Source organism: Varanus komodoensis, unplaced genomic scaffold, assembly GCF_004798865.1.
Source record: "Varanus komodoensis strain SLA01 unplaced genomic scaffold, ASM479886v1 scaffold85, whole genome shotgun sequence".
Taxonomy (NCBI): Eukaryota; Metazoa; Chordata; class Lepidosauria; order Squamata; family Varanidae; genus Varanus; species Varanus komodoensis.
The window spans coordinates 792,577-817,197 of NW_025336543.1; the positions used below are offsets into that span (position 1 = coordinate 792,577).

The following is a 24,621-nucleotide window of genomic DNA, read 5'->3' on the forward strand; positions in this document are numbered from 1 at the left end:
AAAGTTGCATATATCAAATCACTTTGGAATCTATCCTACTAGTCTCAAATGAAAATTACTTTACCAATATGCCATTGATAGCCTTCTCCTCCATTGCTTTGTCCAATCCCCTTTTAAAGTCATCCAAACTGGTGCCCATCACCACATCTTGTGACAATGAATTCCATGGTTTAGCTATGTGCTGAATGAAGTACTTCCTTTTATCTCTCCTTATTTTCCCACCAATCAACTTCATAGGATGACCATGTTGGGTTCTAGTACTATGATAAAGATGGAAAAAATTTTCTCTCTCTACTTTATTCACAGAAGGCATAATTCTGTACACCTCTTGTCATTCTCCCTTCACTTGCCTTTCCTCATGAAGAGACTGCTCCAGCAACTTGATCATTTCAGTTGCCCCTTTCAGCTCTGTTTCTGACTCTAAATTTTTTTAGGTGTACAGACCAGAATTTTACATCATATTCTCAGTGTGTTTGTAAAAAAAAAATAAGGGTAGTATGATGCTAGCAGTTTTAATTTCAATTACTTTCCTAAATAAGTCTAACATGGGGTTTGCCCATCTCACAGCAGCTGCACACTGGGTCAATGTTTTCATCAAGCTGTCCACTACAACCTCATGATCTCTTTCTTTGTCAGGCATTGCCAGCTCAGATACAATCAGTGGGATTTTTTCTCCAATGTGAATAACTTTACACTTGCTTGCACTGAACCACATTTGCCACACCCTTTGCCACATTTTCAATTCCATCCTTTGGGAGCACCTCACAATTCCTATTTATTTTAACCACACTAAATAATTTGTTGTCATCAGCAAACATGACTGCTTCATTGATCAATCCTTATTCCAAATCATTTATGAATAAATTGATAAATATTTTAGCTTGGAGACTTTTAGTATTTGCATAGAAGCACCTATACATGGTGCCCTTCTCCAAACATCTCTGCCATGTGCAGCTCTTGGGCCTCTTTAACTAGCTATCATGTTTCACCCTATGATCATGGCCTATTTCTTCCCCCTCTACATTTGGGAAATCAGAAACTTTTTCATCTTCATCCCCTAGGGATTGTTTAGGAGGAACCAGATGCTTCTCAGCTCCTGTCAGCTTTTCTCCAAGGTTCAGTTTAAAAGCTGCTTTAGTTTTTGTTTTTTGTTTTTTATTATACACCAGCACTCTGGTTTTATTTTGGTTCAAGTGGAACCTGTCCCTCTTATAGAGGCCTGGCTTGTCACAAAATGTTCCTCAGTACTTAACATACATAATCCATCCTCTCTGCATGAGCATCTCATGGTGATCCTGAATTTTAACCTTCACCCTGCCAACCTAAATTTGCATTCAAGGATCTCATGACTACATTTCCCCCATGCCATTGATAATATGGACCATGACTCCAAACCAGCTTTATCTACAAAGTTATTTAGATGGTGCCACATTCCAACTAGATCTTTAATCTCTTCTAAGGAATCAATGTCCCTATCATCTTGATCCTTCCCCAAGACCCCATTTTCCATGACATCAGGGGAACTGTCACCCAGGCTTTGGGACAGTGCTATATGAACCCCAAATGTCTCATCCACCAATCTCTCTACCATTCTTCACTTCTCCAGGTCAGCAACCTTGGCTTCAAAGAACTGAACTCATTTTTTGAGAGCTGTAAGGTTATTACAGTATATTAAAGTTATTTTATTAAAATTATATCCCACTTTATTCTTATACTCAAAACAGCTTACATCCTTTTCCTACAGCTGCTCTCAATCTGATCCCCACAACAACAACCCCATGATGTTGGTTGGTCTGAGAGTCTGTGGCTGGTCCAAAGTTGGCTCCGTGGCTGAGTGGGGACTAGAGCCCAGATCACTTGAACTCCAGTTCAATGCTTTTAACCACTACACCATACTGGCTGTTATGCTGAGCACACACACAACTTCTGCCTAGCTGGCAGATATCAATATATGTCACAGTCAATGCAATACATGGAATAGCCTGTACACCTGTTCTGACTTTCTACATTCATAACTGGGTTATTGTTTAATTGGTATTATTGGGTTTGTTTACCTGGAAATCTAAGTTGGCTACTAGAAACATGTGGGGAATTTACTCATTAATTCATACTTTATAGTTACTTACTATGAAAAGTGAGGAAAGGATTAACTGCCCTGGTCTGGTCACCCTGTTGCCAAACTCACATAGTTAACTCACTTGTGTACTGATACTTCGTCACTGGGGATGATATGCTGTATAATTATTTATTTATTTAAAATTTTTGTACCCCATCCTATACATAAAAGTCTCAGAACGGTCCGAGCTACTCATGCTTGAAGAGCTGGCTCCCTCAACGGTCTGACTCCTTTTATAGTTCTGGTAAGGGGGTCTGTAGAGCGGGAGCCCTGCTCTCGCAAGTTACACTCTCCCAAGGTGGATTATTCACATTCAGAGGAGGAGGTAGAGGCAGAGTAGGCAGATGTGGGGAGGTGACAATGCAATTTCACAGTTTCAGAGTTAAGATACTCAAAGAGATTGTTGCTTTGGTTCAGACTGTTTGTATCCTGTAGCGCTCAAATGAAACATTGTGCTTTCAAGGTTTCTTCTATGTTTGCTAAAGAAGAACAAGGGGCAGCGGAAGACCTGCACACCACATGGCCTGTTCTTGACACTGCTGTGGCCAATCTCAGTAGAGAGCCATGTTTGAAAAGCAAAGATGGCCATGCAACTACATTAACTTCCAGTGGGTAGAAGTCAAATGAGCTTCCTGGGAATAGAGATGTTCTTTTTAAGATTGAAGGCAACAGTCAGTGGGGGATTTTCTATTCAGTGGAAAGGCCTTGTACTTAGGCTTTTGGAAAAATAGCTTTTCATTTAATCTTATTAGTTTGTCTTCTGGGAAAATTAACATTTTGTGACCAGCAATGCCCACCGTGGCAGCCATTCTATGAGGACATCCATGACATACTTCCGAAATTAGACTTCCAAAACACCCATAGACTGAAAAGGGTTGAGGATCCCTAAAATGAACAATTCTGTATAGACCAGTGTCAGAGTCAGACTTTGTATTTTCAGAAACAGAGATCAACACATGTTGCTTCTTTCTTCACAAATGCATTACTAGGAGTAACCTGACACCTGCAACAACGCTAACAAATTCACTCAGTTTGCAATCTCCATTTTGAAACTGGGTACATCTAAAATGCAGGACTCATGGCCATTTCATTTGTTTTTGGATTTTCCAGCATGTTACTCCATCCTCTGCTTTGTTTTTCCTTTTTCTTCCTTCCCTTTTCTTTTCTTTTGCAGGATTAAAAGTTTTGAAGGACTCAAACTCTTAGCTGGACCTAATAAAAATATTGTCAAGTGCTGGCATTTTATTTTTTCCAAATGAGCCAACATGGTTTATTTTTAATATAAAATTCTATGCTTTCCTACTGAGAAAGATGTCCCAATAAGAAACAGAACTGTGGACTTCCTTTTAAATAAGGGTATATTTTTGTTTTCCTGAACCGTTAATCAATATTCAGTGTGCAATTCTTCAAAACAAGCAGGGGCTTTTTTAGGATATTACGTGCAGGGTTTTTTTAGCATCACAGAGCTCTTCCTTAGGCCTTAAAGGGATTTAAACAGAGTTGCCACTAGAGGAGAAATTCTGCTAGAACCAGTTAGAAGAAACTCTCAGTTAGTTGCCTAACCTGAATAAAGATTCCATCCCTAAGCTGGTAATCTTTTAAACATTCCTTTTAAGGTTAATGGACAGCACAATGTTGCTGAATACCCCCTTGAAGTATTCATGGCCTTCAGCCTATGCTTGCATAAATGCTACTATACATCCATAATTTCAGAAAGATAAATGAGCAGAGAAATTCAGCTGCTGCTCACTTTAACTCTGGCATTTTAACCCTTTTAAAGGTTCTTTTATCTGACACTTTTCGGTTGGGCACAGGTTTTCCAAATTTACATATGCACCCATCTGGCTACACTGTTATGTCTAAACTTTTTTCACTGTATGGTGATGATGATAATATATTGCTGAGAGTGGCTCTCTTGTTCTGGGTGTAAAACCCACTGATGCTGTTGCTGTAACTGCAGATCTCCTCCTTGCCTTCCCCCCACCTCCCTTCTCAGGAGTCCCAGGCATGCTATTAACTTTGAAATTCCCAAATGCTATTGTTATGGTTTGAAGCCAAATACTAAGTAGTAGTCAGCTATAAAATTATAGCTGCACCCCTCTATTCAATTAGCAAGCAAGGTTCAAAGACCTCATGCTGGATCTAGTCAAATTCAATGACCCTCCAAAAGTGGGTTTCATGAGCATTTGTTGTTATTTTTATAACATATAAGTGGAGGAATGGGCTGCTTCTAAGGAATATAGGCACTCCTGGCTACCCTAAATGAAAGTACACATGTTGGTACTTGAACATGTAATATAATCCTATATATTTACTTAGATGTAAGTCTTACTCAATTCATTTGGGCTTATTTCTAGGGAATAAAAATGCATAGGACCGCAGCCTAAACCTGCAGTACTTCAAATTTATCTCTTCAAAATAACATGCCCAGGCACTATATAGCTTGAGAACATGGGCACTAGCTTCAAACAAGCAAATATTTAAGGTCAAAGGGGATTTCTAATACATATCACTCTGTGGATATTTAAGTACAGCAGTGCAAAGAGAAAAAGAAATGATTTAGAATGAGAGATTCCCAGCATAATATGCCACCACAAATTCTAAGCACATTCCAAATGTTGTTGATGCATTAGGCTGCAACACCAACATAATTTCACTTGAACTCTGCCATGAAGTTATGTGATGCCATGAAGATGATGTAGCTACAAGTATGCCCCACCCTAAGTATTTAAATGCTGGTGGTTCAGCATATCTTAAGAATGGATTGTAAAAATGTCAGGCATCAATTTGTCAAATTAAATATAGAAAAATTAAGCAGGGAATTAATGGCCAGATTTATTTCTAGTGAGCTTGTGTTGTGACAAGGATTAGAACAGGTCAGCCACAAAATATTAACTTTAATATGAACACTCACAATTTTTATGCATAAAGAAGACATACATTCATTCTTGATCCTGATATATTCTGTATCAGGAATATATTGCTTGATTCTGTAAACCTCCCAAAAGAGGGGAAAGTAACTTAACCCTCACACTGACCTGTAGGATCCTGATTAAATCCCCTTACATAACATAGCTAAGAAGGCTATTTGTGGAATACAAAAAGAAGTATGATAAATAACAATTTCAAGAAGAAAAAGAGGCCATAAGAAGACCTACTTCTGATAGCTTGCAGAGCCAGTAGAAATATGCTGAAACGATGCAACATGAACAAAACCCAGCAGTGAAAAGAAAGCGGGTTGGATGTTTTAGCATTAATCAGTGTGCCACTTAGAGAATGCTGTCTACAAGGAATAAATGGTCTGGCTGCAGGAAGCCTTTTATGTTAATCATTATTAATCTAGGATGGGTATATATCTTGCTGTCTTCAGTTATGCACTGAAAAACTGATCTTCTACCTGGAAAGAGGGCACAGTGGTAAACTTTGAGTGTCTCTTACTGTTAATTAGGACATACCTATATTACCAGCTTAACAGTAGCTTTCTACTACTTAAACTACTGCAGGCCCCACACCATAGTCAAGGATTCCTGGGAATTGTAGACTGATAAGGTTATTGAGAATTCTATTAGCAAATCCCAGCCATTCACAGATAGCCACTTTCCCCAGGGCTTGTTAGTGGACAGGATTACCCTTAGAGTTTGTTAGAGTTGTTGAGAGTATATAGGTATTGCTTTACTCTGCTATTCCTTTGGTAATTTCTTCACTCCACAGCCCTGGAGCACCACCTTTTGGCAGAGGCAGAACTACTAGAGCACTATGCCTCACCCTAAACACTATGCATCATGATACTATGTACCACTATAATCATCATAATTTTTTAACAAGGCATTAAGGAAAAGTTTTGTTGCTCTCCTACTTGGGCCAACAAGTGACTCCACAGAACTATTGTTCTGAAATGATGGTTTACAGCCCAAATGGTATGACTGTCCTGCAGAGAATTCTTGTTATATTTGTTGACTTGAAAGATCAAACTTCTGTCCCCAAATGATCTCCCATGGAACTTTCCATGGATGCAACTGGACAGCCATCTGAGAGGGATGGTTTAACTCAGTATCCTATACTGAGCAGGGGATTGGATCCAATGACCTTCTGTCCCTTTCTATAAGTCAAAGATTACCAGTGCAATGAGTTTATGGGTAAAATAAAACACCCATCAAGGATGACTCTTGATATTTGAAGAAAATACTATTTATTATGTGGGATAATTAAGCACTAAAAAGAATATATGTCAACTCAAGCAGCTCTTCTTAGCCTTATGCTCTATGTTGTAGGATGAGCTAGTAGAAATGTACACCCCTGCAAATTTGCACACATACCTATATGCCACTGAAGAAAACTTTACATAGAGTACATATATATTGGTTATTAAGAGCATAATCCTATGCAAGTTTAGATAGAAAAGTGGCCCACAAGTTCCAGCATGGCCCAGGCAGAATGGCTGGCTTGTGTATATAGGAAATTGTAGCCCTTTTTCTGTCTAAACCTGCATAGGATTCCACCCCTTTATGCTATGTAGTTTGTATTGCCTAGACATACAGCATTTTAACTGTCAGATAAGTCAGTTAAATTCACTTAATGAACATATGAGACTGAGAACAGAAACAAAGGACTGATGAGATGCACTCTAAGGAAAACTTATCATGTGTTTTCATGGGCAATATAAGGAATGATTTCTGTCTTGAAAAACTGCTGAAAAATATAACCTGAGCTATTCTAGTTCTCTCAAATTGAACTTTTCTAATGCAAAGAATAGCAGCTGGATTTTCCCTCTAATCTTTCTAATCCTTTCTTTTCAACACTTTCCCTCTAATTACACCAATATATCCCAGGATTAGTTTAAGTTCTGCTCTTCATCACCATCATCACAAAACAGCATATCTAGGCTTTGAAAACCTAGGGACAATTCCTACAAAACATGAATTAACAAAGTTGTGACCAAGGAACATATTGCTTAAAATGGAGCACTGTGTGACAAGCGCGTATTAAGGTTTTTGTTCGTTTTTTAAACCAAAGAGTGACATATTTTACAGCTGGTCCTTTTTTGCAGTCCTTTTCAACTTTAGCCACCACTTAAGGTCCACGAAAAAAATATTCAGATTAATGCAAACCCTTCTGGTTTCCTTTCTACATTTCTCCCATGCTTTAGAAGTGTTTTGCCTAGAAACAAGATAATCTGCAGCAAGAGAGGGAGAGACATGAGATATTCTGTATATATTATATAATCACTGCAGCTGGTAAGCAGGGAGTAGGATTCAGGTTGCCATAGTATTTGGCATATTGCTATGGAAGCTGAGCTTTGGTCCACTTATCAGTAGTGTTGGCAGCAATAAAAAAGATATACACCATCCTGCCTGAGAGATGCACATGGTTAAAAGGACAGAAATGGCACAGCACACCTGATGCAACACAAATTCTGCTTCTTACCCTCCTCCAGGGTACTTGTATTGGTGTTAAGACAGCAATGATCTATTTTCAGTTCTATGCCTCACAGGAAGGTTTTGACCACTAGAACTGGTGTTTTTTTTAAATGTTCCCTACTATGGTGGCTACAATCAAATGCACACTTAGATTTTCCCCTCCACTAAATGTCTTTCTGGGCAAGAAGTGGAAGAGAGCACAAGCACACATCCTTTCCATTCTGACAGAATGAGCAGATGAATCAAGCTTTCACAGGGTGTCCAACCACTGGTCACCTGCTGCCATCCACTCTGGCTGAACAGCTGCTTTCTAGGCTCCCAGGCTGAGGTCTTTTCTAGCCCAGCTCCTTCAGGCCCTTATTTTACTTTCTTGAGAACAACACTAAACTGGACCTATTAGAAAATGAGTGATCAAGGCCAAATTACCCTACAGAGAGATTGCTTGCATCCCATCCTGTGACACATAGTTCCAAGAGTCTCAGTGCTAATTTGGTGAGATGAGAAGGGAGTAACAGGCTGCAGCAACAGTAAAGGGTAGATTTCTTAGGCCAACCAGCCAGTTATCTACCCATTCCCCAAAAGACCAGCAAAGCCAAGAAGCACAGAGAAGGCTATTAGAGATTAAAAAGAACTTGGCTCATAGGAAAAAGTGCGCGTGCGCGCGCACACACACTTGCGGCCGCCTGGGGATTTCTCTCTCTGAGCCAAGGCAATCATGGTCCCTTTGGTACATGATCCATCTAAGCAAGAGGAGTGGGGGTGGAACCACGCAGCAGAAACTACCGCCCTGGGTTCAAAGGGCAACCTATTTAGTAGGGATTGCCGGGAAAGGAGGGGCACTTAGTTCAAGGCAGAAGAGTGTGTATCTGCCTATCTATATGCACGCACACGCACGCACAGAGAAAAGCACCTACATCAATGTGTGCTTGGCCTGTCTTGTGAGTTCCCCCATTTTAAATGTTAATAAGAAAAACAACGTCACAGCAGTATCTTAGCTTTGGGGGGTATATAAATATATCCATACCTCCATCTGCAACACCGCAATGTTTCTCTGACTTCAGAATTTCCCTTCTGTTTATGAGAGAGAGATCCCAGTCCTCCGACTTGAGACTGACAGAGTTTAGCATAGGAAGAAAGCAAGGAGCTTCTAACAGCACGATCCTATACATGACTACTCAAAAATAAGTCCCACTGAGTTCAGTCAGGTTTGCTCCTGGGCAATGGGATAGATGCTTAGAGGTTGTCTCGCAGTAAGATATTTTAATATGGTTGGGACAGGAATGGATTGTTAAAGCAGAGCTTTCCTTCCATACTGTTACTACTACTTAGATATCCCAAGTATTCCATTTCCTCCGCTAACACAGGAAGCCTATGAAATTACTCAGACATAGGTCCCAGCTTACTCCCAAGTAAGACAGCACCATATATCCTATATTACTACTCTTCCTTGAACTTGGTGGAACTTGCTTCCGACTAAGCATGCACTGGATCAGGCTACAAAATCATTATGAATCAAGGAGAGGGGAAAAGAGAGGAATAAATGGACCCAAACTTGCCCATCCCTTCAAAAAGAACTTGAAATTTAGAGAAAATGAATCTGTCCTAAGAGAAGTAATCAAGATACCAAAGCAACCCAAACTCGTGGACATCGCCCAATTATCTTTACACTGTCTCCCATCAGAAGGCAACTTTCCTTGTTTGATGTCACCTGCCAAATATAAGGCTGGGAGTGGGTGGGTTTAGGGGTTTATTAATTGTTTTGTTTTCAGCGACCACCCGTCTTAACAAGATCACTGCATCATATCTCTTCTAATAGCAATAGCAGTCTGCTATGCATGGTGGCAGCAGAACTATCTCCCACCCGTTTCTTCACATTCGCTTCTCTAGCAGCTTCAGAAGGGAAAAAATGGGGTGGGAGTGAAGGTGGCAGAGGATGGAGAGAAGGGAGAAGAGGATTGAAAAATAATCGCCCCATCTCGAGGCTTCTTACAGTCTTACCTTGGTGGTTTTCTTCTGGAATGTACATCCTCTTGTTTTCATTGACCATTTAAGTAGAGGAACGAGGGACCAAAAAACAAAACGCCCAAGCGGGAGTTCAGATTTTAATTCCTCCAAATCCAAAAAAAAAAAAAAAAAACCGGACCAAAACACAAATCAGCAGATGGGATGAGCAGTTCAAGGAAGAAACTGAAGCTGCTGCGGCGATTAAATTTCCCCGCTTGGTTATTACCTGATTCCCATGATTGCATCAAAGCCCAAAAACTGATCCTTTCCACTACTGCCTCCTTTAGTACAATTGCAAAGCATCCTCAGAGAACATCCGGGCCCCCGCCAAAGAATTTAGCACAGCACCTCTGGCTGCTGCTGCTGCTAACACCGTCAACAAGAAGAAGGGGCTTCTTTGGATCTTTATAATTTTAAAAGAGGAGACTGGTGGGAGAAGAGAAAAGATCACCACGAAGAGAAATGAGAGAAAATGGAGCAGAGAGTCCAAGCATCCAAGAAAGGGGGAAAGGGGGGAGGAATCTCAGGAGGGTTCAAATGTCTCTTGACTTGTTTAGATCCACCAACTGGAGGAGGAAAGCAAATGGGGAATTGCAATCTAGAAGAGATGTTCGAAGGCTGCTGTTTCTCCTTTTCAAAGCTATTTCCGTGCGTTGTGTTGGCAGAGAGCTGTTTCTGCAGAGAGAGGGAGAGAGTGCTAGTCGCAGCCCCTCACTCCCTCCCCTCCCTCAGCATAAGACTCCCTCCTTTTTCGCTTAGACAGACAGACACCCTGAACATTTCCAGATATTCCAGCTGGGGCAGCGGCAGCAAACCCGTCCCCTCCCTTCGCTTTTAGGAACCGGCGGACTTGATCTGAAAGTTTAACATGCCTTCCTCTCCCCACGCCCTCCCCTTTGCTCACTGCGCCTTGTGGTGGGTTTTGCTGTTGCTCCTGCTGAAACGGTTTCTACAGACATGACGTCAAGAAGGCAAGCTGGATCTGGCTTGCCTGGAAAAGTGGGGAGGGGGTGCTGCACAGAAAATATGGAGGAGGGGAGTCGGAGGGCTTTGAAAGATTTCCCAAACGCAGATCGCCCTCTTCGCTTAGGAACATATCCCCCCTCCATCTGATTTGTCAATATTGTGTTCTCTCGCTCACTCTAAAAAAAGAAAAAGAAAAAAGGAGGGGGGAAGAAGCCTGCAGTTTTCCACCACTGAAATTCATCTGTGATCTGCATGTTAAAGAAGAGCGAAAATAATTTTGCGGGGCTCCGTAAACCCGTTTTATTAAAACGGCATTTTAAAAAGGGCGACACCCCCCATAACAGGTCACAATAGCAATACAGGGATGCCGGTGTGTTGAACTTGAATCAATTCCTAAGGAGATGCTGGATGTACACGCACACGCACGCACACAAACACAAGCACACACGCAGCGCTAGCAGAAGAGGCACAGATGTTGAAACAGATTATTCTAGCCGAGATTTTCCAAATCCACGGTAGACAACCAAAACCCCGGTTTGAAGGGGACCTGGAACGATGATTCCTTTCTATTCATCCACCTATCCATCCTCCCTCCAGCTCAATTCTCCCTGTCGCTTGTTTGGGCCACTCTGTTACGCGTCTCCACCTTTCCTGATGGTGGCTTCTTTCTAACCTAACGTGAAACGAAGCAAGTGACCAGGAATCTGGTACGCCTTATCTGAGGTTCTCACAAGCCTGCTGCCATGTTAACAAGCGATGCACAGTGGGTCGTGTCTCGTGTCGTATATATGTGTATGCCGCGTTCCTAGTGCCACCGCTCAATGGCACTGGTTTGAGGGCTAATTCGAACCGAGAGGCTTCGTTCATGCTCTCTGGATCGCAAGGTAGCTTCACGCGGCTCAAAAAAGCGGATGAATACATCCGGCCCTAATCCTGTACATATTTACTCAGAAGTTAGTCTGGCTGAACATTGTATTCCTTACTTCCGAGTTAGAAGCACATCAGATCGTGTCTACCTCTGCACTTACTTGGGAATAACACCATTAAATTGACTTACTTCCAAACAATTATTAAGATTTTACATAATGGATAATTTTTATTTTTAATTTGGCGGGAGAACGCAGCACAGCAGATCAACTCACCATTAGGCGTGATTTCTCTAAACAGGCACTCTTATTCTAAACGTCCGCATATGTAGATCAGCTGCTGACACCACATAGGGGGCTAAAGTAGCGCAACAGTAGAGAATAACGTTATGGTTGCAAATCGGCATGTGAGCTTTAAAGGAAGGTTTTCCCGGTCAGTGATAGATGTGAAGATGGGGAAACAGCAGCAGCAGCTGCACCCGGAAGAATGGTGAATTTCATGAAAATAATGACCATAACACGTGAACTTTCCGCGGCGTGTTGGGCGAAGTTTGCTGATGTCTCTTCACCATGAACATTTCACGCCAGCCATTTGAGGACGTGCGAAGGATTAAAAGGCGCAGCTGCACAGAACAGTCGGTGACATGTGCAGCAATGACAACAGGTTGGGAGATGAGAAGAGAGATTTCAAAAGGAAATTAACCGGTCATTTGAAAGCAAAACAGCGGATCCCCAGATTCCCAGCCCACCTCGATTCTTTGTCCCATTTATATTTACATTTTTACATTTATATTTTAATGCCTTTTCCAACACCTTTTTTGCTGTATTGTGTTAGAGTACTCTTGAATTTTGACATTTGGCAGGAAGCAGCTCTTTTGAAAAAGAGTCTGGTTTTGGTAGTTTAAGGGGAGTTGCAATTAAAGGCACAACCCCTTGCTAGACAACAACAGTCCTACAATTTAACTGGGGAACGCTGGGAGTTATCATACTTTTTTCTGCTTGACCTTTAATTATTAAACATTAAACAAAAATCAGCTAAAGCATATCTGTTGCAAAAGAACTCGCCGTCAGTACAATCCAATATATGTCTATGGGCTTCCCATCAGATTTCTGTCACCATGGGATTCTCAAGCTAGTTGTCTTTAACCAGACAATACCCAGTCAGAGTTTGGGCTTGGCAAAGAAGTATTCAGGATATTCAGTCATTGTCTCTCAACTGGAGAAAACTGTAAGACTGTCTTTCTTCAGTCTTTTCCATGAGACAAAAGTGCACCTTTCCCCTCCCAAATGAGAGGGCTACAATCTAGATTTGTGCACATGTGTCTGTAAGAATGGAAACAACTTAGAAAAAAGCTGAGGGTGGTGGGGGGGGAATAGAAATGACTTAGAAAAAAGCATAGAAAAAATGAGTAAGTGGAGACATAGACATGATAGGGGTGTTTCAAATAATGCACTGTGTGGAGAATGTGGAGAGGGAGAGATTTTTCTTCCTCATTCATAACACTCAAACCTGGGATCATCCCATGAAGTTGATGAGGTATAGGATGGATAGAAGGAAGTACTTCTTCACATAACATATAGTTAAATGATGGGAAGTGGTGATGGCTGCTAATCTGGATGGCTTTAAAAATGGATTGGACAGATTCATGAGGGAGGCAGCTATCAGTGGCTACTAGCCTTGCTGGGTATGTGGTGTCTACTTTAACAGAGGTGGCATGCCTGCGCATGCACCAGTTGCTGAAGAGCTGGGCAGGCAGAGGTCTTGAACCCATCCTGCTTGAAGGACCTTGTGTGCAACTCAATATCTGAGACAACTCAAGTTACAGAACGCCACAAGTCTCTGGTTCCTCCCTTTCAAAGGAAACCAAATGTGAAGAACCCAGTACAGCCTTGGATCTCTACAACCCTGGGAAATAATTGAAATGGCAGCACCCCACCCCAGTCTTTGCCTGTGCTGCCTTCTCTAGCTCACTAACTTCTTAGATTCCTCTATCTAGATTCTGGCTTCTCGAGCATAATATTTCCCTCCTACCAAAATCATATAATTTCTTCTCTTTCTTAAGGTCTGTGCAGAAATTCCTTCTCACTGTCTCTTACCCCTGCTGGACTTCTCCTCCTCCTTAGGCCTCAGTTCTTCTTCCATCACCTAAGACAATTTAATTAATATTGTTTTATCTGGTCTGGAAGCCATTCTGAAAATGAATTTTTGGTAAACAGCAGAATATCATATACATTAAATTACTCTTCATTTACTCTATAACCTCTCTACATACTTCTGTCATTTTCCCCCTCCCATGCCCGCTTCCTTATAGCTTCCTGGTTCCACAACTCCTACCGCTTCTGAATTTCCTTTCCTGAACACCAAAGTCATCTTTTTGCCTTGATTGGTTGCAATGCACAGTCAGAAAGCTTCACACTAGATCATAATCTGATGACAAAGGTTATAAACATGGCTATATAAATGGTCAAATGCTGCTATCCTGAATCTTGAAAAGCCACAGCCCCATATAAGGCAATAGGATACACAAAGGCACACAGGTACATCTTTCACATGGAAAGACTAAGTGGGAAAAAAAACCCTTCATTGTTGCCTGGTGCCATGAACATTATCCACACAGCCTTTAAATCAGATCCTTTCCAACTAAGACTAATTTTATTTGAGGCAAGGGCACCAGACCTCAGGTGCATGGGCCAAATCCAGTTTGCCTAGGGTCCTGATCCAGCCCTTTGGGGCTTTCCCAGATGTCTACACTTCCTTCTCCTGGCCCTGCTCAATTTCCCCCATCAACTATAATTGGTGGTTCCCTGGTTCTGGCATGTTTTTCCCCTTAGTAAAAGGTTGAATTACCTTTTCCAGGACTAACATAAGAGTTTCAAGAAGAAATAGGCTCTGTTTGTGGTATTATCACCTCACTCCCTTGGGCATTGGTTCAATTTGCCTTTGGCCTTGACACTACTGGGATGCCGTCTTTACAGGAGAGCTGCTGCTTCTGCGCTCAGGCTGAAAGGGGTTCAACACTCCTAGTTTAAACAATGTGAACTGATCCAGAAAAAAATGTTATTGCTGCAGAACCCCCATTGCTCACTGACCAAGGTAATAAGTAAGTACACTTGCACAGTCCAATACTGTGCAAGTGTAATCAAACATAAGGCAGCTTCAGTAGGATTCAGTGTTTAGTAGGATTTCATATATCTTTCATCCAAAATACACTTCTCTCCCAAGACCATCAGAATTATTAAAAAACAACATATAATAACAGGATCTTATTTATTATTTTGCTTTCTCTCTGTGCACACACAATTCTTCATCCTGTTGGGCTGGTATAATTCCATTTGTCTTAAGAGATGAGTCAACAGAGAATTCCAAGTATGATTCACCAAGAAAGCTGTCCATTGCATAGATGTGTTCACATAAGAAACGTTTACAAGAATACTATTACCATACCAGAATTAGCTACCTTTTAGGACATCCACAAACCTCTTTTGACATCTCTAGTGGGGCCATGTGCTCAAGAAGCTACAATTTTGGAGACAACATTAGTTAAATGTCATCTAGCAGTCACTATAGCAGTGCTGTCTGCCAAATCACATACATATACAGGCACACACACAAGCTGTCCCTGCCACCTACCAATCTTTTTCTCCTGTCCTCATGCCTCTCTGCCTGCCAAATTCCCACCATGGGACACAGTTTGGTCCAAGTGCTGAAAATAAGGCTTGGTAGAAAAACAGCACAGGAAGCAAATATTTTTTTTAGTTGGCACTAATTACTTTAGCCCAAAGACATTTTTATTTTAAAAAATAAGTTGCCTGATTCAGCATTTCTTGTCAATTACCCAGTATAATAGAGTTACAAAGCCAAGCCAAATGTGCATTCACAATATAGTAACAAAAAGAGAAACCCAGACAGAGAGCTTAAGAAATTATTCATTTCAGTCTTCATTCCTATAGCCTCTTTTGTAGGGTACTTATTTTAAGCCCAGTTTTGATCATATAACTAGGAGCATGGAGTTAGGTGCTATCTATATTATACCCTTTGAAAACCATAATATTATGTGAACTTGTGTATTTGTGATTTCTGCTTTTTGACATACTGCTTTGTCATGCTCATTGTGATGAACCAGTTGGATCCATTCAAATATTGCAGAGACAGTGATCCTGTATGCATGTAATGACAGCCCATTGGTTAAACAAGCCATGGGTTTTCAGGGATGAGCAGGACAGAGCACTTGTACTGCTTGGAGCATGTCTGCCATTTCTGCTTTTATGCAATAAGCTATGATCAGCTCCTTAATAGGGTGTTATGCATGATAGCCAAACCCAGACCAATGGGCTAAACGGCAACAGTTAATCCAACAACAAACCATACATTAACAACTGAGCTAGTTAGCCCCTTTCTTTCTCTCATGCACAATAACCCATGGTTTAACCAATGGATTGTCACTATGGACAAACCAGGCCAATGTGGTATAGAACTAAAACATGGATTCAAATAAGTCAGGCTTGAATGGAACCAGGGGCAGGTCTTCTCAGTTTAATCTGCCTCATTGTTGTAAAAATATCTATGTTTTGTTTATTAAATGTATCAAACACCATACAGATTCATTTATTTGGGGAATATTACAATAATTTATTTGGGGAATTATATATTACAATAAATGATGATGATGACGATGATGCTTCTAATAAAAATCATAATAAAATCAACAATATAAAACTAATAAATGCACCAACAGAAGGTAAAATACAATATCAGGGATAGGAGGTTAAACAACACTTTCAGTGACCAGGATAATAAAACATGAATACACTAAAATATTTTTTAAAAATGTTAAAAGATTTTAAAAGTCTGGCAGGAGATGAATATCTTAGCCTGCTGCTGCTAAGATAGTAATGTGGACACCAGGTAAGCTTCCTCTGGGAGAGCATTTCAAGGCTGGGTGTCACTAGCAAAAAATCCCATCTTTTTATTAAGACCTTGATAGGACAGTGCTTTACTTTATAGGCCTGACTTTATAGGCATTGAGGGCCCAAATCATAAAGAGTGGGCATTTCTGCTCAAAAAGAATGTACATTTCAATGCCTCAAACTCTACTGCTATATTCAAACTTGTAGTACTGAGGAAAATATATCTGTCTCTGGGTGAAGTTATCTACCCATCATGAAGCTGACAAAACTCTGGGCAGGAAAAGCCAGAATTTACCAAGCCACTCTTTTAAGCAAGATCTGGGAATAAGTCTCATGGAGTTCAGTGGGGCTTACTTCTGAGCTTTTATAGAATTGCACTGTAAGTTACTTACATTTTTGTACCTTAAAATTCAACTGGATTTGATTTCGATGGAACTAAAATTTGACTAACTTGACCAGGGTTGAACCCATATCTACATAAATAAAGCCAAATGCCAATATTTTTCTCTTCTACTTACTTCTTGTTCAGTTATACTTTAGCATGACTGAGAAACAGGATAAGGCTATTTATCAGCAATCTTGCCTCTCTTACAATTTCTTTGTAAAATACCCTGAACATTATATTAAAGACTGGTATATAAATACCCATAATAAATCAATAAAATGAATTATTAGAGGGCAATACATCAGGAGAATCTGCTTTTCAATCCCAATTTAAAGTACTGCCCTGTTTTGTAACCCCAGTTCACTATGGGCTTACCCAGTTCTGATTCACTGATGGCTTGGATGGAAGATCAATTTGCACAATTTATTAACATGTAATAAATAGGTTGCAAGTTTATTTCTTCCTTCGGTTTGTAAAGTTGCTTGTTATTGATTTTTATCTGAATGTTTTATTCTTTTTTATAGATGGTTTCAATGTATATAGATGCTATTAAATCTATAGGGCTTTGTATTTTGGGGGAAATGAATCAACAGAATGTTAGGAAGATGAAGTAGTTCCAGTGGTTTATGCCTATGAACATTTTATATTGCATCCCCTGCTGATACTGGAAGTGGCAGGGTTGGACCTACCATGATAAAAAGTGAGGTGGTCACCTCAGGTAACTGACATGGGATATTCTAAAAGGACAATAAATTGCTAGTTATTTACTTCTTTATTGTATTTTACTGTGGGAATTGGGGGGAGGTTTTATTCTGCCAAAATAATTTGGCTGGGTTTGGGTATTTGTGCTACTTTGCCTCATGCAGCAAAATATTTTGGACTAGCCCTGGGAAGTGGAATCATTTCCCAGGACCTTTCTTTCAGCAATTGCACAGCTTTGCAAAATGAATCTACCTTTTATCTTTTAGTTTTTTCTCACAGAAGTCTGAACAAGTTTTTTTAATGTAGGGAAGGGCTCATTACAACTTATGGCAGGTTCACAAGATGTAAGACGCAATAATGAAACCTTACTGTAACAGGTGTGTTGTTTCATCTGAACCCAGTTTCAGAGTTCCTGCAAGGTAGGATTAGATTTCTGAAACTGCACAGAGAATCTGTGGTCTATTCCAAGATTTTTGTGTTTTACTGTGGCTTCTCTGGTCATGCAAACCCAGAATCGCTATTTTAACACTGTTGGTATGGAAACACCATAGAGTTTCCAGGCAAGAGCAGCCACAGAAGTAGCAGATTCTAGTTTTCAATATCTACTACCCTCAGTACCCTAGCAACAGAGTTGTTATTGCTTGCTTTATTCCCATTGTCCAAGTAATGCATAATTTCTCTATTTACTTGCGGAAACCAGAAAACAGCGTAAAAATATATGGATGAATAAGGGAGGAATTGTGGTGAAACTGTTTATTTTAATTTCATAAAATCTCTGTGAGGGCTGGAGTGGCCTAGAAGTACCATAGACAAGTAGGTACATTCAGGAGGGGGAAGGGGAAACTCATCCCCTGACAGAAGCAGACCAATCAGGAGGAGGATGCAGAGGTCCATAGGCAAGACTAGGGAATTTGGGATTTTCTGGGCAGGCCTGGAGGACAGAGGGAAGCACAGAAACTATGCAGCCTTGGTGACCACATGATCATTTGACTGGTGCATTAAGGCAAAAATCTTCATCCATGGAAATGACTCAGGGTTGTTTGCCATGTTATGAAAACCAAGCCATAGTGTAAGAATTCCTATTTCAGGTGAAAGACCAATGAATTATAAGAAAGCCCAAATATGGTGTCCTTAAAATGTTTTGGACTATGACTCCCAGCATTCCTGACACTGGCCATGCTAACAGAAACTGTTAGGATCTGAAGACTGAAACTTTTGGAGGGCACCAGTTTGGGGAAAATTGAGGTAAAGCTACTGTATCTGTATGAGCTATTGTGATTCTAACATTTTGTACCGGAATTACTTCTGTGTAAGTGTATCAATGTATACCCTAAATGACAATGCATTTTCAACACCCCACTGTGCACATTTAGGGCAAGGATGATCACTGTTCCATTAGTTATTCCAGATAGACTAAGGGCACAATATTTAAGACTTTAAGACAAAAAAAGTCCTACAATTCCCAGCATGCCCCAGCTAGCTCTGTTAGGAGTTGTAGAGTTTTTTTTCCCCTAAACATGCACCGGATTGTGCTCTAAAAGGATTAGCATGATGGAGAGAACTACTATTGCATTGTGCCAAAAATGGCAGCAGTAGGTCTCCAAACCCTTTTCCCAGTGCCCCTGCTTTCATCATCAGTCCAGGTAATATGTGAAACCACCCCAATGAAAGCCTGGGAGAAAGGGGAAATAAATAGGCCAAAGAGGTCTCTTTCATACATTATTTTTTAAAATCAAGCATTTTCCCTTTCCTTAAATAGTCTTTTTCCTCATAGCAATTTTTCATACAGTTATTGCATATTTTAATCTTCCTAAGTCTATTTTTAGTAGATTATCTTCACACTCTGTTTTGGGAAGTTATGCTTAATATTCTAACGCCCCAAGAGGATAAATGCTTCATACACATACAAGAAAAGAAACACAAAGTATCCTGGGAAATACATGCCAATGTGATTAAGTTGTGTGATTTTTTTCTACTGCCAGGGAAGAACAGTCTGATCATAAGCATATTTAATCAGAAGTGAATTCCGTTCAGTTCAAATAGCTTTTGGATGCAATTCTATACTCACTCAGCTGGGAATAAGCTCCACTGAATTCAGTGTGTCTTAAAAGATAAAATATAGAATTGTGCTGTTACCAACCCATTTGTACATTATGGCAACCATCTGAGTTCCTCCTCTAAACATCTCTCAAAGGGGGGTTTGGAGGGTTGCAACAATGAGAGGCCTTTTCAGTGTTGGCCTCCTCATTATGAAACACTCTCCCCCATGAAGCCTGCCTGGTGCTAACACTGTCGTACTTTCAGCACCAGGTTAACACTTTACTCCCAGGCATTTGATGATACTGGCCCTGGGATGTTTAGTGTTGTTTTCATTGCTTTTCTATTTGGTAGTTTTTATAGTATGTTTTATACTGTATTTTCAGTTTTTAATCTGTTGTAAACTGCTCAGAAAGCTTTAGTTTTAGCTATTGAGCACTATAGAAATGTTAGTTACCTTAATCCAAATAAAAAATGTTTTAAGGATTGGCCTACACAGATGAATCAATTCATACATTCACTAGGCTAGGTTTGTACAAGCAACCCAGTGAGGTGATGAGTCACGAGGTAGTTGTATGGATTCTGCCATTTGGGAGGATAAAATTTTTAATACCCATATGTAAAAAGTGACCTGCATGTACATAGTAAGGAGCTTGCTTTCTTCTGGACAGATCAGGGTTTCATTGTTTTTAGCTTTTAATTGTCACCATCTCCTATTTGAAATCTGAAGTAGAACATTCTTCCTACCATTTCATTTATCTATTAGGTTTCTGTGCCACCATTCTACAGTCATGGACTTGCAGCATACATGGGAATCCTAAAAGGTCTTCTATCCAGATCTTTACTATGTTCAACAGAGTTGTTTCATTAGGCCTTCAGAACATACCCCAGATCCTTTTACATGTAATTACTGCGGCAAGGGTTGCATTTGCTCAACATTGGAGGAGCGAAGAACCACCCATTGATGAACTGATTTTAAAAAAGATTCTGGACTGTGCTGAAATGGACAGACTGACTTTGTCTCTGAAGAAGAAAGAGGATACATACTTCTATCAAACTTGGAACTCTTTTTATCATTGGCTAGAGAAACGGGACTATGCATAGATTTGAATATATTTATGGATTGCTATAAAAAAAAATGGGGGCTGACCCAGCAGGTCTGATGTTTCTGATGATGTTTTTTTGTTTTAGTTTGTAGAAAATAATAATAAAATTTATTGGAAAAAAAGAACATACCCCAGATCTTGCTGCATTTGTGGATTAGATCATGGACAAAACACACTAGACTTGTCACAGCCTTGGTTTGGACAGCTTGACTCTATAAGGTTAAACCAATCTCGCTAATTCTTTTCATAATGTACACATCACACCTTCAGCTTTTCAAGCAGTTTACCATAATTATCATGCAAAGAACCCACCTCCAAGTTGGACTTCAGTGAGAAAAGAGCAATGTAGGCTCTCATCTAGTATATTCCATTCTGTTTGTAGTTGTGTTCACAGAGGTAAAAAGAATGTGACAGATTTCAGGAGAAACAGATCTGGTTTCTGATCCATATGCCATTCGGGCATGCATGCATGCATTTGCTTCCTCTAATGGCACCTGGTGCCTGCAGGCAGCCCCATCTGAGGGCACAAGGTCTGGTGCTCAGTAAAACAAACCTAGTCTCCTTGGTTCCCAGGAGCTCCCAGTCCCTTGGAAATGACTGGCCAAGGGTCCTGCTGCAATACTTCATGTTCAGCTTCTTTGTTGCCTACGTGTGTCCTTAGGACAGCACAGAATGCAAGCTGGGTGTTGAAACAGCACAGCACGACCCAAAGCCATGATGTACCTCTTTTGAGCCTCCCCTTTCACTCCCAAGCATACAATAGAGTTTGGTGAAAACGGGGTAAAGATTTATTAAGGATTTAGGAAAGGTTAGAGAATGGGGGGAAGGATGGTCAGATGCTGAGAGCCCAATAATAGTCAGTTTAAAGAGGCAAACCAGTTTCAATGCACAAAGCATAAGTAGTTCAAAATAGTAAGTCCATGACAAGGGGAAAAAACCAGGTTCCTTGAAGACCCACCACATCTGTGCTAGTTTTCATGGTACATGTATGTAGTCTTTTCCCTTTTGGTGAGAAAAAAAACACACCTGGGCACCTGTGCCAGAAAAACACTGGGTAATCTTTCCATGTTCTTGCCTCATGCTCCCTTACTTCCTGGAAGAGCTCTTTCTGGCATCTGTGCCAGAAAATAAGGCCTCTTCTCCCTACACACTTCTTTTCTCTGTGGAATGTATCTTCTCTGGTCTCTATCTCCCTGCTTGGGTGGAGATTTCAGAGGAGTCTCTTGGCCACTGACTGTCCAGTACTGGCTCATCCCAACTCTGAGATGGACCCTAGGAGATTTGCAGCGCTCAGGTATCTGGCAGTCTACTACTGCATAGTTTGGCTGGGTAGCTATGCTTGACCTACAGTTATGCTAAGCCAGGTGATCTGCAATGCAATATCAGGGCAAAGTGGCTTGGCCGTTCACTTAAGCTGAGGCCCACATCTGCTTGCAAAGAAGAAGTTTCTTTCTCTTGATAAGATGAAGGCAGTATGTTCTGGTTGAGTAGACCATTCCAGCCTGACCTTAAAACCTCTTCTAGTTGCTTTATAAACATTTTCTAGTTATTACTTTAGCAGAGTTCCACTGGCCTTATCATATTTCATTACTTGGTGGTGCCTTAGACAAAGGCAGCTGCTTAATGCGCTAATGTGAGTAACTATGCAAAAGTAGGTGCCTAAATTCCTCTCCTAGTTTTGACTGCATGCAAAGACCAGACTTCTCATGATTTTAATCATATAATTGTGCCCCTTGAGTACATGGCTCTTAAGTTTGTTTCATTTCCATAAACTGCCTGCACAGAGACCTGGGCCAGGCTGGATCACTGCATGAGGGGAATAGAACCTTTTGAGCAGGTGGATTATAGATTGCAGGCATAGACCTCCCCCGGCACCCCACCCCAACCTGATCTGGACAGCAGGGTTAGGATTTCCAGTGTTAAGAACAATCCTTTTTCAAGAGTGATCTGTTGGATGGCCTATGCTGGCAGTGGGCCCACAGCCCAAAGCAGACAGGCCAATAACTTTCTGTATTTGTGATCTTCTTTCCCTCTCTCCCCCATCATCAACACCAAGTGGGCTGACAGGAAGTTGACTAAAGTACCAAACCGAACACTTTACAGGGGCCTTTTCAATCAATCTAATAGCTGCACGTGGCTGCGGGATTGCCCGTTCCTCATCACTGCATGGGTTATCTGCAGCATGGGTGTCAAAGACAGTACAATGAATGGGAGGGACAGGAAGAACCATAGACCTGACTGGGACATAATTAGGTGTTTGTTCAAGTACTGTGTTGAACTTGCTCCATGATACAGGCAATAGGTAAACCTGTAACAAAGATCAAATGTCATGATTTGACATGCCAAAAAAGTATATTCATGATGTGTGGTGTCTCCCTGCCCTTTGAACATCTTCATTTCAGAGAAATCTGATATGGTTTCATAAATTTAACCTAGTCCTACTTAACTTAACTAACACAATCAGAATTACCAATACACTTGAGCAATGTATGGTTCCCCAACAAAGCTTAGAGTAATGTTTGTCCCTGTTTTGTGATAGCACAGCACAGTTAATTCAGTCTCAGTATATAATTTACTATAATTTATTATACCCCTTGGGCTTTTCTCTGTGATACTATTCCCTAATCAGTATTCCTTCCCTCTAAATTGATGCCTATGATTATTCTTCCTTGCATGACCACATGGTATTTACTTCAGATGAGTCATACTCTATTGACTTCAGTTGATTTTTTAAAGCAAAAAGGTATAATGGTTCTGTTCTTCAGTCTAAAGCAGGTTACTTCATGTAATCTAGTAACCAATGTCTGATTAATAATGCTGAAACAACCTCCTTACAGTTGACCATAACAGATACTTAGAATGCGTTGGTGTCAGTTTCATATAGCAAATGGTGAATGGGATTGGGAGGAGGAGTCCATGAGCCATCTACCAATCTCACTCCATCAAGGCAAACTGCTGGTGGCTGTCACTCTAGACATGAAAATATAAGCTGCAATCCTATGAATGTCCCCTCAGAGGTAAGCCTTATTGAGTTTTACCCTCTGGGAAATGTATATAGGACTGTAGCCATAGTGTTCCGCATCCAAGGGACTGACATCAGTGTTTTCTTTCTAATATGAAATGTGCTGGGTATGTTGCACAATCTCCCGCAGAAGACTATCTAAATTATTCACAGATAACATTGGCCACATATATGGAGGCAACTTAGTTCTAAGGAAAGTAAACATTTCAAATGATCCTATTTGCCATGCACCGATAATATTTTCTGGCACTTACTTGTGCTAAAAGAAAGTACAAAAGCAGGATTGCAGCTGAACATTAACAAATATTATGACCACAGAAGAATTAAACAACTTAAATATTAAGAGTAAAAACATTGAAATTGTGAAAGATACCTCAGCTCAGTCATCACTTCAAGTGGAGTCTACAGCCAAGAAATTAGAAGAAGACTGAAACTTGGAAGGGCAGCAATGGCGACTTAATTTATACTGTTAATTTATATTATTCTATGGACGTTTATTTATGGATATGAGCCGCCCCGAGGCTTCGGCGAATGGGGAGGCATAGAAGTCTTCTAAATTAAATAAATAAATAAATAAAATAAGAACTAAAAAAAAACCCAACAAGGACATTTCATTGAAGACCAAGGTAAAAGGTCAACCACACCACAGACATTGAAGAATGCTAACAGGAAGAAAATGCATTGGAACATAGTGATGGGGGAGGGTTTTGCAAATACCCTAGACCAGTGATGGCGAACATTTAGAGACCGAATGCCCAAACTGCAACCCAAAACCCACTTGTTTATCGCAAAGTGCCAACACTACAATAAAACCTGAACTGAGGTTTTAGTCTAGATAAAACAACTCATAGCCAGTCCAAGCAATATCCTTGGCAGCACACTCACAGCCGTGCAAAAGCTCGGATGAGTCGCAGTTCGTGACATCGTCACCTGGTGCCCCTACTCCTTTTCTAGCATGCTCATGGCCCCTGTGTGCACTGTTATCCATTGCTCAGCTGCTGGGGCAACTTGGCTTGCATGCCGACAGAGAGGGCTCTGCATCCTTACTGTGGCACGTGTGCCATAGGTTCGCCACCACTGCCCTAGACTGAC

At 40.7% G+C, this 24,621-nt stretch overlaps 1 protein-coding gene across 24 annotated transcripts in view; it reads right to left on the reverse strand.

Moving 5' to 3' along the window:
- Positions 1-24,621, reverse strand: part of CACNA1C (calcium voltage-gated channel subunit alpha1 C) — a 536,805-nt gene that overhangs the window by 463,733 nt on the left and 48,451 nt on the right. Inside the window, exon 1 of one of the 24 annotated variants that reach the window (XM_044416958.1) lies at positions 9,532-10,122. The exons of the other annotated variants lie outside the window; for them this stretch is intronic. Coding sequence (XP_044272893.1) covers positions 9,532-9,580 — 49 coding nt within the window. The 5' untranslated portion in view covers positions 9,581-10,122. Of the gene's footprint in view, positions 1-9,531; positions 10,123-24,621 lie in introns of those variants that run through there. 24 annotated transcript variants of the gene reach the window in all.